This window comes from Aedes albopictus, chromosome 2 (genome assembly GCF_035046485.1).
Source record: "Aedes albopictus strain Foshan chromosome 2, AalbF5, whole genome shotgun sequence".
NCBI lineage: Eukaryota > Metazoa > Arthropoda > Insecta > Diptera > Culicidae > Aedes > Aedes albopictus.
The window spans coordinates 511,171,777-511,186,740 of NC_085137.1; the positions used below are offsets into that span (position 1 = coordinate 511,171,777).

The 14,964-nt window shown below is 38.7% G+C and overlaps 2 protein-coding genes across 5 annotated transcripts in view; one reads left to right on the forward strand and one right to left on the reverse strand.

The window, feature by feature from the left end:
- Positions 1 to 14,964, reverse strand: part of LOC109621675 (uncharacterized) — a 105,649-nt gene that overhangs the window by 39,545 nt on the left and 51,140 nt on the right. The window lies entirely within an intron of this gene.
- Positions 1 to 14,964, forward strand: part of LOC109621275 (carbohydrate sulfotransferase 11) — a 103,436-nt gene that overhangs the window by 38,391 nt on the left and 50,081 nt on the right. For 2 of the 4 annotated variants that reach the window (XM_062854535.1, XM_029870288.2), the window contains exon 2: positions 13,073 to 13,847. In XM_062854535.1, the coding sequence (XP_062710519.1) occupies positions 13,713 to 13,847 (135 nt within the window). In that variant the 5' untranslated portion in view covers positions 13,073 to 13,712. Of the gene's footprint in view, positions 1 to 13,067; positions 13,848 to 14,964 lie in introns of all 4 variants that reach the window. The other 2 variants (XM_062854534.1, XM_020075804.3) reach the window with 1 other exon arrangement.

The window sequence follows — 14,964 nt, forward strand, 5'->3', positions numbered from 1 at the left end:
CCCTTTGGGTCCCTACCGGAACCAGTTCCGGAATATCCGGAAGTGGCCAGAACCATTGTCGAACATCGGCACTATGCCTATTGACATCCAGATAAAAAATCATGAATTTTGACTCGTCGAACGATGTGGTTCTGTGAAACTCAGAAAGTGTCCCCTTTGGGTCCCTACCGGAACCAGTTCCGGAATATCCGGAAGTGGCCAGAACCATTGTCGAACATCGGCACTATGCCTATTGACATCCAGATAAAAAATCATGAATTTTGAGCCGTCGAACGATGTGGTTCTGTGAAACTCAGAAAGTGTCCCCTTTGGGTCCCTAGCGGAACCGGTTCCAGAATATCCAGGATGTGGCCAGGTTAATTATTGGCCATTGTTACCATGTCTATTGACATCCAGATGAAAAATCATGAATTTTGAACCGTCGAACGATGTTGTTCTTTGAAATTCAGAAAGTGTCCCCTTTAGATTCTTACCGGAACCGGTTCCGGAATATCCGGAAGTGGCCAACATTTTTTTTTGATCATTGGCACTATGGCTACTGGCTTCTAGATAAAAAAAAATCATGAAATTTAAGCCGTCGAACGATGTGGATCTGTGAAATTCAGAAAGTGTCCGCTTTGGGTCCCTACCGGAACCGGTTCCGGAATATCCGGAAGTGACCAGATCCTTTGTTGGACATCGGCACTATGCCTATTGAGAACCACATGAAAAATCATGAATTTTGAGCGGTCGAACGATGTGGTTCTGTGAAATTCAGAAAGTGTCCCCTTTGGGTCCCTACCGGAACCGGTTCCGGCCTGCTACGCGGCCGGAACATGTTCTACTGTCGCAGAACCGTGCATGTACAGGTGTGCTTGAATAAAGATTTAAAATTAATTGATTTGTTGCGAATTTCAACACGTTTTCGAGTGTTTTTCTCAATAAGTTCCTGTTTTGGTACCTAGGGTACCCCAGGTTTTTCCGGCCTAAATCCGGAACAACGGTGAACTTTTATGGTTCCATAGCATATGTCTAAAATTCAACTCATTTGTGATTTTCTGTAAAATTTTCATCAAAATCGGAGGAAATTTGACAAAGTTACAGATTTTTAAACTTTTGATGTTGGCACCTGGTACTGTGAAGGTTAAATCGGGTTTTTTTTTATGTAGCTCGTAAATGAATGAAAAAACAAACCCGAGAGCGTTAAAGTTCGACTGGCTAAACTTTTGCAGAGGAAAATATTTTTGCATTTCGATCAATATTAAAGAATGTTCACAGCAAAGAGTAGCCAACGAAAAAGTACTGTTATTGAAAGGGACAAAAGTATATATGACCAGTAAAACAATTTTTCCATTGCTCCAAAAACTTGAAAATTGAAAGACACAGAATGTTGATGAATTGGCAAATTGAGAGATGAAGTTGTGAAAAAATCGTATTCTGGTGGGATCCGAACCCACGACTCCGTATTCGTTACACCGGTGCTTTAAACAACTAAGCCACAGAACAGGTAACGACTCTGCGGAATAGAAAGCCCAACTGACTCCGAGCCCACACCATAAACATTCCGATGATAGTTGCGACTGGAACTTGATGTTAACTTTTATGTTCGGCTATCTCAGTCATACACTTAAGGCGAAACTGGAAGCATTTCCTCACTTTTTGGTTTTTGATTTTTTAATAAATAACGAAGCAATATTTCCAAAATCGGTTTTCGTGCACATGTAGAGCATGTATCAAGGTATCTTTTGATTTTTTTGTAGTGGAAAATGTTTTTCGTTTCTGCAGAAACCATTTTTGAACAAAATTTCACAAAAAATGGTTTCTGCAAAAATGGAAAACATTTTCCACCTAAAAAAAATCCTGAAGATACCTTGATCCATACTCTACATGTGCACGAAAACCGATTTTGAAAATATTGCCTCGTTATTTAATAAAAAATCAAAAACCAAAAAAATGAGAAAATGCTTCCAGTTTCGCCTTAATTAGACGTTCACATTATATGTTTATTTTACCCGACGTTTCGGCCATTGGGTGTGGCCTTTTTCAAGGGAAAAATGGTTTCTCGTCTTCGCAAAATCTTTAAGACGAAGACGAGAAACCATTTTTCCCTTGAAAAAGGCCACACCCAATGGCCGAAACGTCGGGTAAAATAAACATATAACGTCTAATTAAGAGTATGACTGAGATAGCCGAACATAAAAGTTACATTCGCAGTTCATCGGTCGACGCAGGCAGACGTTCGTTTCTGTTTCTCCGTGCTGTGAGCTCTATTATTGAGTACTAGTGCTATATACAAAGGTTTTTTGTTCGATTGGTGAAAAGATAAGTAGCCCCTTTTGTTTTTTTTTTTTGTTTTGAGGTTGGAACTAACACGCGACCAGAGGTAGGTTTTTTCAATTTGTACTTGCAAAGCCCTCCATCCAAAATGGATGGAACCGGTGATCCTCCGGATCCACCAGGGGACGCGCTTGATAAGATGGAAGTGGCCCATACTGACAAACTCCCGCATGGAGTGGACAATATGCGCAGCACTCCAGAGGCACCGCGAGTAAGGGTATACCCTGAAAGTGCCAGAGGACCATACACGGTTTTCTTTCGAAAAATCGACAAGCCTCTTAACCTTCTGCTAATTTCAGCCGAATTGCACCAAAGGTTCAAAACGGTTAAAGAAATCAAGCAAGTTGAGCTTCGCAAAATTCGCGTTACAATGTCCGATCGTAACGAAGCAAACGAAGTGGTTATTCTTCCTCGTTTCAGAGGGCTGTACAGAGTTTACATTCCGTCCGCGGAAGTTGAAATTGACGGTGTTGTCTACGACGAAATGATCTCTCCTGAGGAAGTTTTGCAATATGGCCAGGGAAAGTTCATTAATCCTCAGCTTCCGATGCTTCCTGTGTTGGAATGCGAAAGACTCGCTATGCGCGAAGAAGTAGCATCTAATGAAGCCTCTTTTACACCATCGAACGCTATGCGAGTAACTTTTGCAGGTACAGCTTTACCTGATCTACTCTGCATAAACGGAGCTCTGCTCAATGTCCGTCTTTACTCACCGAAGGTCATGTTATGCCGAAAGTGTGGTCGACTTGGCCACACCAGTAAGTATTGCTCTTCGAAACCCCGTTGCGTGCAATGTGGAGATCAGCATGACGTGTCTGCTTGTGAAAAAGCAAACAACACTGCCCAGAAATGCCTTCTTTGTAACGAAATACACGATTCCATCAAAAACTGCCAAAATTATCAAGCGAAGAGGAAGGAACATAAGAAAATTCTACAAAACCGTAGCAAATCGTCGTATGAAGCGTTGGTCCAACAGGTTAGTCCTCGGTTTGAGTCAGAAAATGTTTTCGAACCACTGTGCCATCAGAAAGATGATGAACATGGAGATGGGGAAAGCTCCTTCGGAAGTTTTCGACCGCCGATGAGAAAGAGAAAGAGAGATTTCAAAGGGAAGCCAGATTCTCCGAAAAGCGATATGACTAGGAAAGACAAGCGAACTGAACCACCGAGTACAGCCGGTCATCAGCAAGCACATAGCTCACATGATCCGTTCCCCCCTCTACCACGCGGATCAGATATTCCAGGGTTCCGAAGAATTGAAACTCAAAACATTGAGCAATTGCCACGTGTTTCTGGACAAAACATTTCAGAATTGATTAAAACCATATGCAAGTTTCTGAACATCGATCAGTTCTGGATAGATATGATCGAAAAGTTAGTCCCTTTATTGACTGCCCTCTGGAACAAATTCTCTCCCTCATCGACGCCCCTTGAAACCCCTGCGCAGAACTAATGGACTCTAGTAGTACTTCCTCAAAATCTTTGAAAATTCTACAGTGGAACGCGCACAGTGTCATCCCGAAGTTAGATCGTCTAAAAGCCCTGTTGTCAAAAAACAACATAGATATATTTTGCATTTGCGAAACTTGGTTGGTTGAGGAAAAATTTTTCAGAGTACCTTTTTATAACATACTACGAAAAGACCGCCAGCAGCCTTATGGCGGAGTCATGATTGGAATACGAAACGGTATTGAATTCAAATCGATCAGCGTTCCTACGTCAGGTAGTGTAGAGTGTGTAGGAGTTTCCGTGAAAGTTAATGATAAATTTGTTGCTATTTTGTCGACATACATCCCTCCGAATGGTCGGTGTACTCTTGCAGATTTGCAGAACAGTCTTTCGCAAATTAAAGAACCATGTTTTTTGTTGGGCGACTTGAATGCACATGGAATTTCATGGGGAAGTCTCAGAGACAATGCAAGAGCTAATATTTTATATGATATAATTGACGAATACCAGATGTCTATTTTGAATGACGGGTCACATACCAGAATAGCGTGCCCACCAAATGTGTCAAGTTGCGTTGATATATCCCTATGTTCTAACTCCCTGGCTTTGTATTGCTCTTGGAAGGTGGTGGATGATCCCAATGATAGCGACCATCTGCCAATAATTACAGAATACACTCCAACAATTGCTACGGATACTCTCACAGAAGATTTCATTTTCGACATGACAAAAAATATCGACTGGAATAAATTTAGAGACTTGTTATCAGTAGAACTATCTTCACAGAAAAATCTTGATCCCGTGAAAACCAGATACGAAAACTTTTCCAACGCCCTTATACGATGCCTGATGCAGTCTCAGACTAAACGATTTAAATCGGGGAAAAATAAGATTCGTGATCCTACATTTTGGTGGGACAGAGAATGTTCGCAAAAACTCGAAGAGAAATCCAACGCGTTCAAAATATTCCGTTCCACGGGTTTAAGAGAACATTATTTTGAATACAAGAAAACTGAAGCGGCTTTCACAAGAACGACCAAGAGTAAAAAACGTAACTATTGGAAGAACTTTGTCGAATCTTTAGACAAAGATGTATCACTTTCTACACTCTGGTCAGTTGCCAGAAAGATGAGAAATTGCAAAACCCGTACTGAATCTATGACAGAGTATTCAGAACAATGGATTGATCAGTTTGTGGAAAAAGTTTGCCCACCGTACGTCCCAACAAATGTTAAATATTTTTCTAATAGTCGAGCCGAAATATTCGGGAATCTGGGTACACCGTTGAGTTTATATGAATTTGATATGGCACTATCTTCGTCCAACAATACTGCTCCTGGCTTGGATAAAATCAAAATGGCTGTCCTTAAAAATCTACCGGAAGTTGCAAGAGAAGCTCTACTACAAATTTTTAATGATCTATTAGAACAAAACGTTTGCCCAGACGACTGGAGGCAAATAAAAGTTGTCAGCATACAAAAACCAGGAAAGAATCCATCTTTACCTGAGTCTTACCGCCCGATTTGTTTACTATCGTGTATTCGAAAACTGTTGGAAAGAATGCTGTTGAACCGGCTCGAGCTGTGGGCCGAAAAACAAAACGTTTTCTCGGAAACGCAGTACGGATTTCGTAAAGGAAGAGGAACCAGGGATTGCTTGGCTTTACTTGCATCGAATGCACAATTAAGCATCAACAAAAAACAGGAGTGTGCTTCAGTTTTTCTTGATATTTCTGGGGCATACGATTCCATCGTTGTTAACATTCTAGTTGATAAGATGGATAAACTTGGTTTGCCCACCAAACTAGTTAACTTTTTGAGTAATCTTTTGTCCTTCAAAGTAATGAAATTTTACAACAAAAATTCTTTACAAACAGTCCGCTACAGCTACTTCGGGATTCCGCAGGGATCCTGTTTAAGTCCTTTTCTATATAACATTTACACAAATGATATTGATCGAGTTTTACCCAATGGTTGTGTTTTATATCAATTTGCTGATGACGCGGTGTTAAGTATTTCAGGAAAAGATAGAGCTGTAATCGAGCATTTTATGCAACAATCACTCAACCGTATTGAGGATTGGGCATCCGAAAACGGACTTACTTTTTCCGTGGAGAAAACTAAATCTATACTATTTACAAATAAACGCAACCCGCCTAATCTTGAACTATCTTTGTATGGCGAAAAGATTGAAAACGTAACTGAACATAAATACTTAGGTATTTGGTTCGACTACAAAATGACCTGGAAGGCTCAGATAACATACCTCCAAAAAGTTTGTTCGAAGAGAATTAACTTTTTGAGAACCATAACTGGAACGTGGTGGGGTGCACACCCAAATGACATGCTAATGCTTTATAAAACAACCATACTATCTGTTCTGGAGTACGGATGCTTTACCTTTGGATCCGCGTGTAATACACATCTGCATAAATTGGAGAAAATACAATATCGATGTTTGAGAATAAGCATAGGTTTAATGCACTCTACACATACAAAATCAGTAGAAGTCATAGCTGGAATAGTGTCTCTACAGACCCGATTTTTTGAACTCAATTGCCGATTCTTGATTAAGACCATAGCAGAGAAGCACCCGGTAGTTGATATCTTGGATGATCTTTTTGAAATCAACCCGTCCAGTAGATTATTATCTGCCTACCGTCATTGTATCACAATAGATATAAAAAATCCTCCGCCAACAAAAAATTTCTCTTTTGGTATCGAAACTCACTCTTTTAAACCTGATATAGACGAATCGCTGTTAACAGAGCTTAAAAACATTCCAACGCATCATCTAAATAGGGTGGCTCAGAATATCTTTCAACATAAAATTGCTACGGAAAATAAACAAAGCATCTTCTACACGGATGGTTCTCGTATAGATGGAACGGCGGGATTTGGGGTATATAATGAGAATATCAGCTATTTTTTCGGCATGCAAGAACCATGCACAGTGTTTTCCGCGGAAATTACTGCCATACTATTCACATTAAAGCTAATCCAGAAACTTCCTCCTGCGAAGTACACTATATGTTCTGATAGCCTTAGTGCCTTAAGAGCACTACAGTTAAATCAGATTCGTGGTAGTACGAACCAAACAGTATTACTAATAAAGGAAGTAATCATATCCTTGATCGCTCAAGGATTTGGAATTAAACTTCTTTGGATACCAGCACACAGCAATATATACGGTAATGATCAAGCGGATAATTTAGCAAAGCTTGGGACTAGGAGAGGAATGGTATTCCAACATGGAACAGAAATCAGAGAATATACATATTTCATACGGGAACATATCACTGAAGATTGGCAACTTTCGTGGGACAGAAGTGACATGGGACGTTGGTGCTATTCTATTATACCTCGAGTATCTAAAAATCCTTGGTTCAAGAACTTGGAAACAGAACTTGGAAATAGAATGTTTATTAAAACGTTCTCAAGAATAATGTCTAATCACTATGGCTTAAAGAGTCATCTGTATCGTATAAACCTAACTGATTCTAATATGTGTGAGTGTGGAGTTTCATATGAAGATTTTGACCACGTGTTATGGTCATGCGAACGGTACGCTGAAAAAAAGAGAAAAACTCAAAAACGATTTACGAAACATGGGAAAAAATGAACACCCGACAATAAGAGACATTTTGGGGTGCAAGGACTTCAAAATGCTACAACTAATCCACGTGTTTATCTCGGAAAATAAGATAAGAATTTGATCAACTAAAAATGTAATCTACATTTGCAGAAAATCTGGACAACGCAAATCCCGAAGACAACTGTAGATCCAATCCGGAGAACCTCATTTATGTTTTAGCTTTAAGAAAAAAAATAAAAAAAATATAAAAAAAACAAAAAAAAATTTAAAAAAATTAAAAAAAAAAGATGAAAATTTAAACAAGTCGAATCACGGCTCAGTTATGGTTTTACACCGGGAGAGCCAATAGTTTTAAGTTTGTGTGTATGTTATAGTTGTAATTGTAATTGTTGCTGAATAAAAAAAAAAAAAAAAAAAACATAAAAGTTAACATAAACATTCCTATTTTCACAATTCCATCTGTCTTTCGGCTAAGCTTATTAATCCTTTCTTTCCCACAACTTTGAACAACTATTTCTATACCGAGAAAACGTTTACAAAAAAGAGGTTGAACATAAGTTATTGCAAATTGACTAAATTTTTCGAGATCAACGAAAGAATATTAGTTGTAAATCTATCGTTTTTTGATTGTTTATCAATAGTTCCACAAGTAGTTGGAAGTTGGGGTTATCTAATGAAAAAAATGTAGCAAAATGTCACATCGCGTAGACGTAAACAATAATTTAAATCAATGGTTCCCTTAGAAATTCCTCTAGGTATTCTCAGGGACTCCTTTGGGGATTTCTTCAGAGATTTTTTCGGGAATTCCGTGAGAAATCGAAACTTAATGTAAGCATTCCTGGGGGAACTCTTCGGGCCTTCCATCAAGGTTTTCTTAAGAAATTCCTCCATGAGTTTCTTCAGAATTCTAAAAATAATTCCGATAATACCTCCAGAAAATCATTGAAATTTTCTCCAGGACTATTTGTAATTTTTTTAAGAACCACTACAAGGATTCCTTGTTATATTTCCAAAGGATTTGTTGATTTTTTTTTCTGACAATGCTTGGGGACTTCGACTAGGGATTCCATCGAAACTTTCTCAAAGTATTTCATTGTTTTTTTCCAATGAGTCTTAGAGGGATTCCTCCAAGAAATTTTTTGGTTCATTCTTCCAAGAATTCTATCCAGAACTTCTTCAAAGATTCACTGGGGATTCATTTATAGGATTGATTGGTCAGTTTTCATAGTAAACACATTAGTAAGAGTATAGTTCCTGTATTTTTTTTTTTCAGGAGTACATTCAGGTGATATTCATCAACTATTTAAAAAAAATCTTTCAGGAACTTTCATTAAGGACTTTCTTTGAAGAATTCTTTTAGAAATCCTTGGGAAACTTCTGCAGGAATTTATTGGAGAATTCATGCAGACATGATTTCAGGAATTCATTTTGATTTATCACAATATCAGCCGAAATTTCTACAAAGACTTCATTTAGGGATTCCTGATGAATTTTGGCAGGGATTTTTTGAGAAAGCTCCAGTTATTCTCATGGGACTTCTCCTAAGAATTCTTTCGGAAATTTCCTCCAGGCATTCTTTTGGAAATCTTTACAGAAAATCATAGCAAAATACTCCAGAAATCCATTTTAATGAAAATGTAGAGTTTCTCCAAAGCATCCTCCTAGCGGGATTCCATCAAGGATTTTCATTACTTAAAGATTCTTTGGCGAAACTTCTGCAGAAATTTATTGAAAAACTCATTTAAGAATTATTTCATAGGTTTCTCCAGGAATTCATCTACGGGTTCCATTAGGTTCCTTCAGGTATTCATACTAGAATTTGTCCTGGAATTTGTTGAGACATTATCTTTGGGTAATTCTTTTAATGATTCTTTGCAGAATTCCTTTATTGATTCTTCCAGAAATTTGGCGATTAACCCGGGAGCGGTCGTGTCGTGTACTGAGTACACACACCATGAAAAATGCACGCTTGTGGAACACAGCGTGAGTGCGGCGTCGCTGCAGGTAGTCAAAGACGCGACTGCTCGAGGGTTAATTCTCCCAGACATTAATTGGAAAATATTTGAATGAAATTCCATCGGACATTTCTTCAGGAATTTCAATTTTTTTTTGGATTCTTTGTAAAATTTTTCTATGAATCCTAGGATTTTTTAAAGTATTCTGCAGAATAATTTTGCATAAGATTTGTTCAGAAATTCATACAATAGTTCTTTTGTGAACTTCTCCAGGTATTTCACCGATATTTTTTCAAGTATTCTTTACAGAAGTTTTACAGTAATTACTTGTTTTCTTTAGTGATTCACAGGATAATACCTCCAGAGATCTCCTTTCGGAAGTCATCCAGGCTTTTTTCGGTTTGGCAATTCAGAAAATCATTAGATATTTCTAAATGGATGCTACGGGGAATTCATCAAAGTACTTTATTGCGGAATTCACCTAATGGCGCCATCAGGATTACCTTAACATATTCGGGAAACTATTTTGGTATTTTCCGAATTATATTTCTAAGGAAACCTAGAAGAACTTCGCAGGGGTGTCGTTGTAAATGTTATCAGATATTCTTGCAGATATTCTGCCAGAGATTTCTTACGGAGCTTATCCCTCAAGAATTCACCCACGAATTCAATCGGATACTCCTTCATTTATTTTGAAAGTTTCTTTAGGGATTTCTTTGGGAATTTCTCCTGGAATACCTAAGTGTAAAGGGTGTCTTCGATAAATTTGGCACACAGAAAATATTGTATAACTTTTGATTGCGTTCGTCAAATTAGCTGAATAGTATATTATGTGTAGCTAATACCATAAAATTTTCATTAAAATCGGTTGAGTATAGGCGGAGATATCGTTGAATCAAGGAAATTGCCACTTGAGAATCTTGTGCAAACAAACATTTTGGAAAACATCACTTTTTTGCCGTTTAAACTCTGGTGCCAAAAACACTGAACCGATATCAATGAAAATTTATGTACGTCAAGTATGTATGTAGAAGTAATTTGTCAAAATTTCGTTCAATTTGATCATACCGTTAAAAAGTTATAGCCATATATGTCGCACTATGTCACAATAAGCAGATGTGGTTTTTGGTATAGTACTCAACAAAAATGGCTGAAATTTTCACTGTAAACAGTTGAACACAACAATTTCAAAGTTTTATAAAAATCGGGACAGTATTATCAGTTCAACAGTCAAAATAGTGCACGCGGAACTGGAAATGGTAATAAAGTACCTAAAATTTACCTTGAAGCGATTTGAGCTTTGGATATTTACTAGAAAAAGTACTGAACCGATTTCGATCAAATTTTTACCACTTAATTGATACTATGTTAAGAATGTCGAGTCAAATTTTTAAACATTTTGATGAGGTAACAAAAAAGTTATAGCCTAAGAATTTTTTTGAAATGGGTGCCCAAATTTTCTAGAATCTCATTTTATGATATCGACAATATCTGCGCCAATACTAAACCGATTTTAATGAAAATTGGATGGTATTAGCTACACATAATATACTACTCATGGTCGAAAAAATAGCTATTTTGACGAACGCAATCAAAAGTTATACAATATTTTCTGTGTGCCAATTTTATCGAAGACACCCTTTATTTTGTTTTCCTGGTATTTGTTGTGGGATATCACCAAATATTTTTTAGGGAATTCTTACAGATAGTGTTTTGGATGTCTTTCCATAAAATCATGAAATATTTCTCGATACATTTTCTCTTAAGTTGTTCAAGGGACTCTTGAGGGATCCTGCTTAAGAAATTCAACAAATCATTGCCTACGTTTGATTCTGTCTGTTGTTGGGATCTTCATCAGGGCTCGATATGAATCAAATTGTGAAGATCATTTTGAACACAGAGGATTGTCGTTTTCCTTAGGGTAGAGCACCGCACTTATAACATTGAACCAACCAGCACCCTGGTTGAGATGATGAAGATCTCAACCACAGGATCGAAATATAGGCTATGAATTGAAATAATCAACGCTTTTTCTGTGACTGGAAGCCGAAAAAACTCCAAGTAATAAAGAACAAATATTGCAGGTTTTCCTTTTTATTCTCGATATCTATCTGTCACAGTGCATGCTTTTTCTCATTAGCACTTGTTTCGGCCTATCTCCACAAGCAATAGAAAATACAGCAGCGACTCCAGCGGCATTCTTCCTCTTATAAGGTTCTATTGGTACTAATCTTTGAATCATTGGGAAAAAATTTCTCCGCTGTTTCTCCGTAAAAATGTATGAAATGCTGTTTCCACATACGATGCAATAGAGATGCAACCACAACATCATATATCATCAATCATATTGCCCGTAAGCGGTGACCATTTTATTACAAAAGTTGGAACACGTGTAGCTCATCAGGCCTATAGGATGTACTTGTAGTGTCACAAACAATTTACATACATACAAAACCAATAAATAGTGCGCTCTATTCGACATGTCGAATGGATGAATTTATTGGGGCTGCGCGTTTATCAGTGTGGTATGCTAATGCGAACATATCAGTAAGCCTTACATGTGGCCATAACCGTATTTCCCACAGTAAAACCATGGTGTGGAAATTTTTTATTTCAACTTCGATAACGAGCCACAATGAAACTAATCGCACATTAATTTAAAGTGAAAGATATCGCGTCACACATTAATGCGCACTTGAAATTAGGTACATACAAATTACTCCATCGTCGAGCGGAAGTGTCTGCCTGCTCACGGTAAGGGGCTGTCCATTAATTACGTAAGGGTTTATGGGGGGAGGGGGGGTTTGAAAAATCTTACGACCCATACAAAAATTTTTGGGCTCTCATACAAAAAATCTTACAAGGGGGGGGTGGGGGTGTCGAAAAATCGTAAAAATTCCCTTACGTAATAAATGGACAGCCCCTAACAATGTGCTATCAAAAACAAGTGCGCGCAGTTCGGAAATGATACCCCGAATAGTTAATTTGTGCGACGTGTTCGCGCAGTACAGAACAAAGTTTTCAGTCCAATCGACTTAAGAACCGCCAGTTGCATGCATTTTTAATCTTCATACAAACATCTAAACAGACAGTGAGTTCTTCTAAGAAGCTGTACTCATTAGCACACTATAAATCATGTAACGGTGTAAACGAATAGTACGTGGAGTGATAATCTGGCTTCTCACATAGCAAGTACTGAGATATATCGTTATGTTCTTCTTCTTCTTTAATGGCGTAACGTTTCAATTGTGATAAAGCCTGCTTCTCAGCTAATGTGCCATGGGCACTTCCACAATTATTAACTGGAAGCTTCCTCTGCCAATGACCATTTTACATGTGTATATCATGTACATGCCCAAGGAATTCATCAAGGAATGATGTAACTACGTTTGACCTGCTAAATTCTCAGGAACAGAGTTACTATTTCGAAAAAGTTTCTGCGAAAGGAAGTAAGCAAAGTCAGTTACGATACATCAGAATACATCTGCAATCAAATCTACAGTTGACCAAAAAGCAATTCCTCGTCAAGGCAATGACGGAACGTGACTCGGAACACTCGTGTTTTATGACTTCTGAAACGTCCGCCTCTTCCCCAATGACGACGCATAATGAATCACGGGGACGCGCGGCTCAGATTCAGTGTAATGTGTTTTAAACTACCCATCTCAATTGATGTGAACAAAACAAATCGCAACACTAAACTAGGTATAGCTAACAGCATATCAACCTCCGTCTCCCTCTATCTACTTTCAGAACAGAACAATCATCGTACGTGCTGCCGCAAATGTTCACATGCACTCACATCGTAGGCCAAGCTCAGCTCCCCGCGAAACGATTGTGTCGAACTCATCGCGGTTGAGCTAGAAGTGCATCAGCGACAGCGACGTGTTGCCACCGAATCGTCCGCCAGTTAGCCGGTTTGTTGTTTTATAGATGCAAAATATCACCAACCAAGCCCAGCTGTAACCCACCTATCTTCCTCCCAACCAACCATCCGACGCGACGCGATCATCGTCCGAGTTCTTGCTGAAGAAGGGGCAACCAGCAGCGAATATCGGGCCAAGTTCACGCGCAGTGTGTCAGTCAGTGTGTTTTGTGATATACATATTTAATTCAGTGCTACACGCCAATTGAAGCCAATTACAGCCAAAGTGTGACCAGGGCGGGGAATAGTGTCTTCTCGGAACGGCTCGGAAGAAATATCTACTGATAGCAACAGCTCGCTCGCAGAAGCCTGTTCAACCTTCTATACCCGGAAACGACCCCGAAGAGCCCATCCCAGCTCCGGAGCCAAGGTTATTGATGGATCAACCAATCGACCGCACCGAACCATCTCCGTCATCACCATCATCGTCGTCGTCGTTGGTGACAAACCTACCACTATTCTAGCTGTTCTAGATGAAAGGACTCAACAGGACCAAATGTCGCATCGTTAGGCGCTTGTTTTTGTTTTTCGCCACCCTCTCGGTCATCCCGTTCACGGTGCTCTATCTCGTCACCTCCGATCATCTGTATCGATTCAGGGCGTACAATGTGAGTATCAAACACCCGTTCATTTTACCGACTCTTATAAGTTATAGAGCTAGAACGTACTGGGGCAGTAGGTAATCATAAAGAGACCAATTTATTAAATTGTTGACCCGGTGCTCTGAGCTTAGTAAGTCATCTATAGCGTTGCCAATCAAGCGAATATGGCGATTGGGAATTTATTGGAAACTGTCCAATTATGATTTGCGCTCTTGTGATGCCTATTTGGAGATAAATTGGGTCGTAATCAATTAGTCCTGGGGTTATCCTCCATAGTTATTTCCACGGAAGCAATATAAGCAGATAGATTGGGATTCTGGAAATTAATTACACAGCGTAACAAAAAATAGCTTTTGGTCTGTCTCAAGAGCAAACTTATGTGTCTCTGACAGATTTTGGGCCACTGAATCCGAATCTGGGCTCAGATTTGCTCCAACACGTCACAATTTTGAGCTATACCTCAATTTATAGGGCAAAATATGCGATTTTGGGCTTCTTTGACTGCAAGTTATTAAGCATGGAACTATTTTTTTTAACAACCAAAAGGTTAAATGGTCAATTAACATCTAAATTACCGACTCATGCAAAATATTTCGTTTTACCAAATCAAATTTGATAGTTTTAAGCGATTTATGTTAGGTACGATATTTCCCATACAAGTCACCCTCCAAAAGTTGCATGCAAGTTTTCATACTAACGTAAAATGCTTAAATCTATGAAATTTGATTAGGTAAAACGAAATATTTTGCATGAGTCGTAAATTTAGATGTTAATTGACCAATTAACCTTTTGATTGCATAAAAAAAATATTTCCATGCTCAATGGCTTGCAGTCAAAAAAGCCCAGAATCGCATATTTTGCCCTATAAATTGAGGTATAGTTCAAAATTGTGACGTGTTGGAGCAAATCTGAGCCCGGATTCGGGTTCAGCGGCTCAAAATCCTTCGGAGACACATAAGTTTGCTTTTGAGACAAAAAAATGTTGCGCTGTGTTATAAGCCGCTTTATCGGTATATGGTGAGTGGCTGCCATTGCATTACACGCTGTTCACTGTGTCATAGGAGGTCAACTTTCACTGATATGATTTCGTAACATTTGGGCTCATCCCATCCTTTTTCGTGAT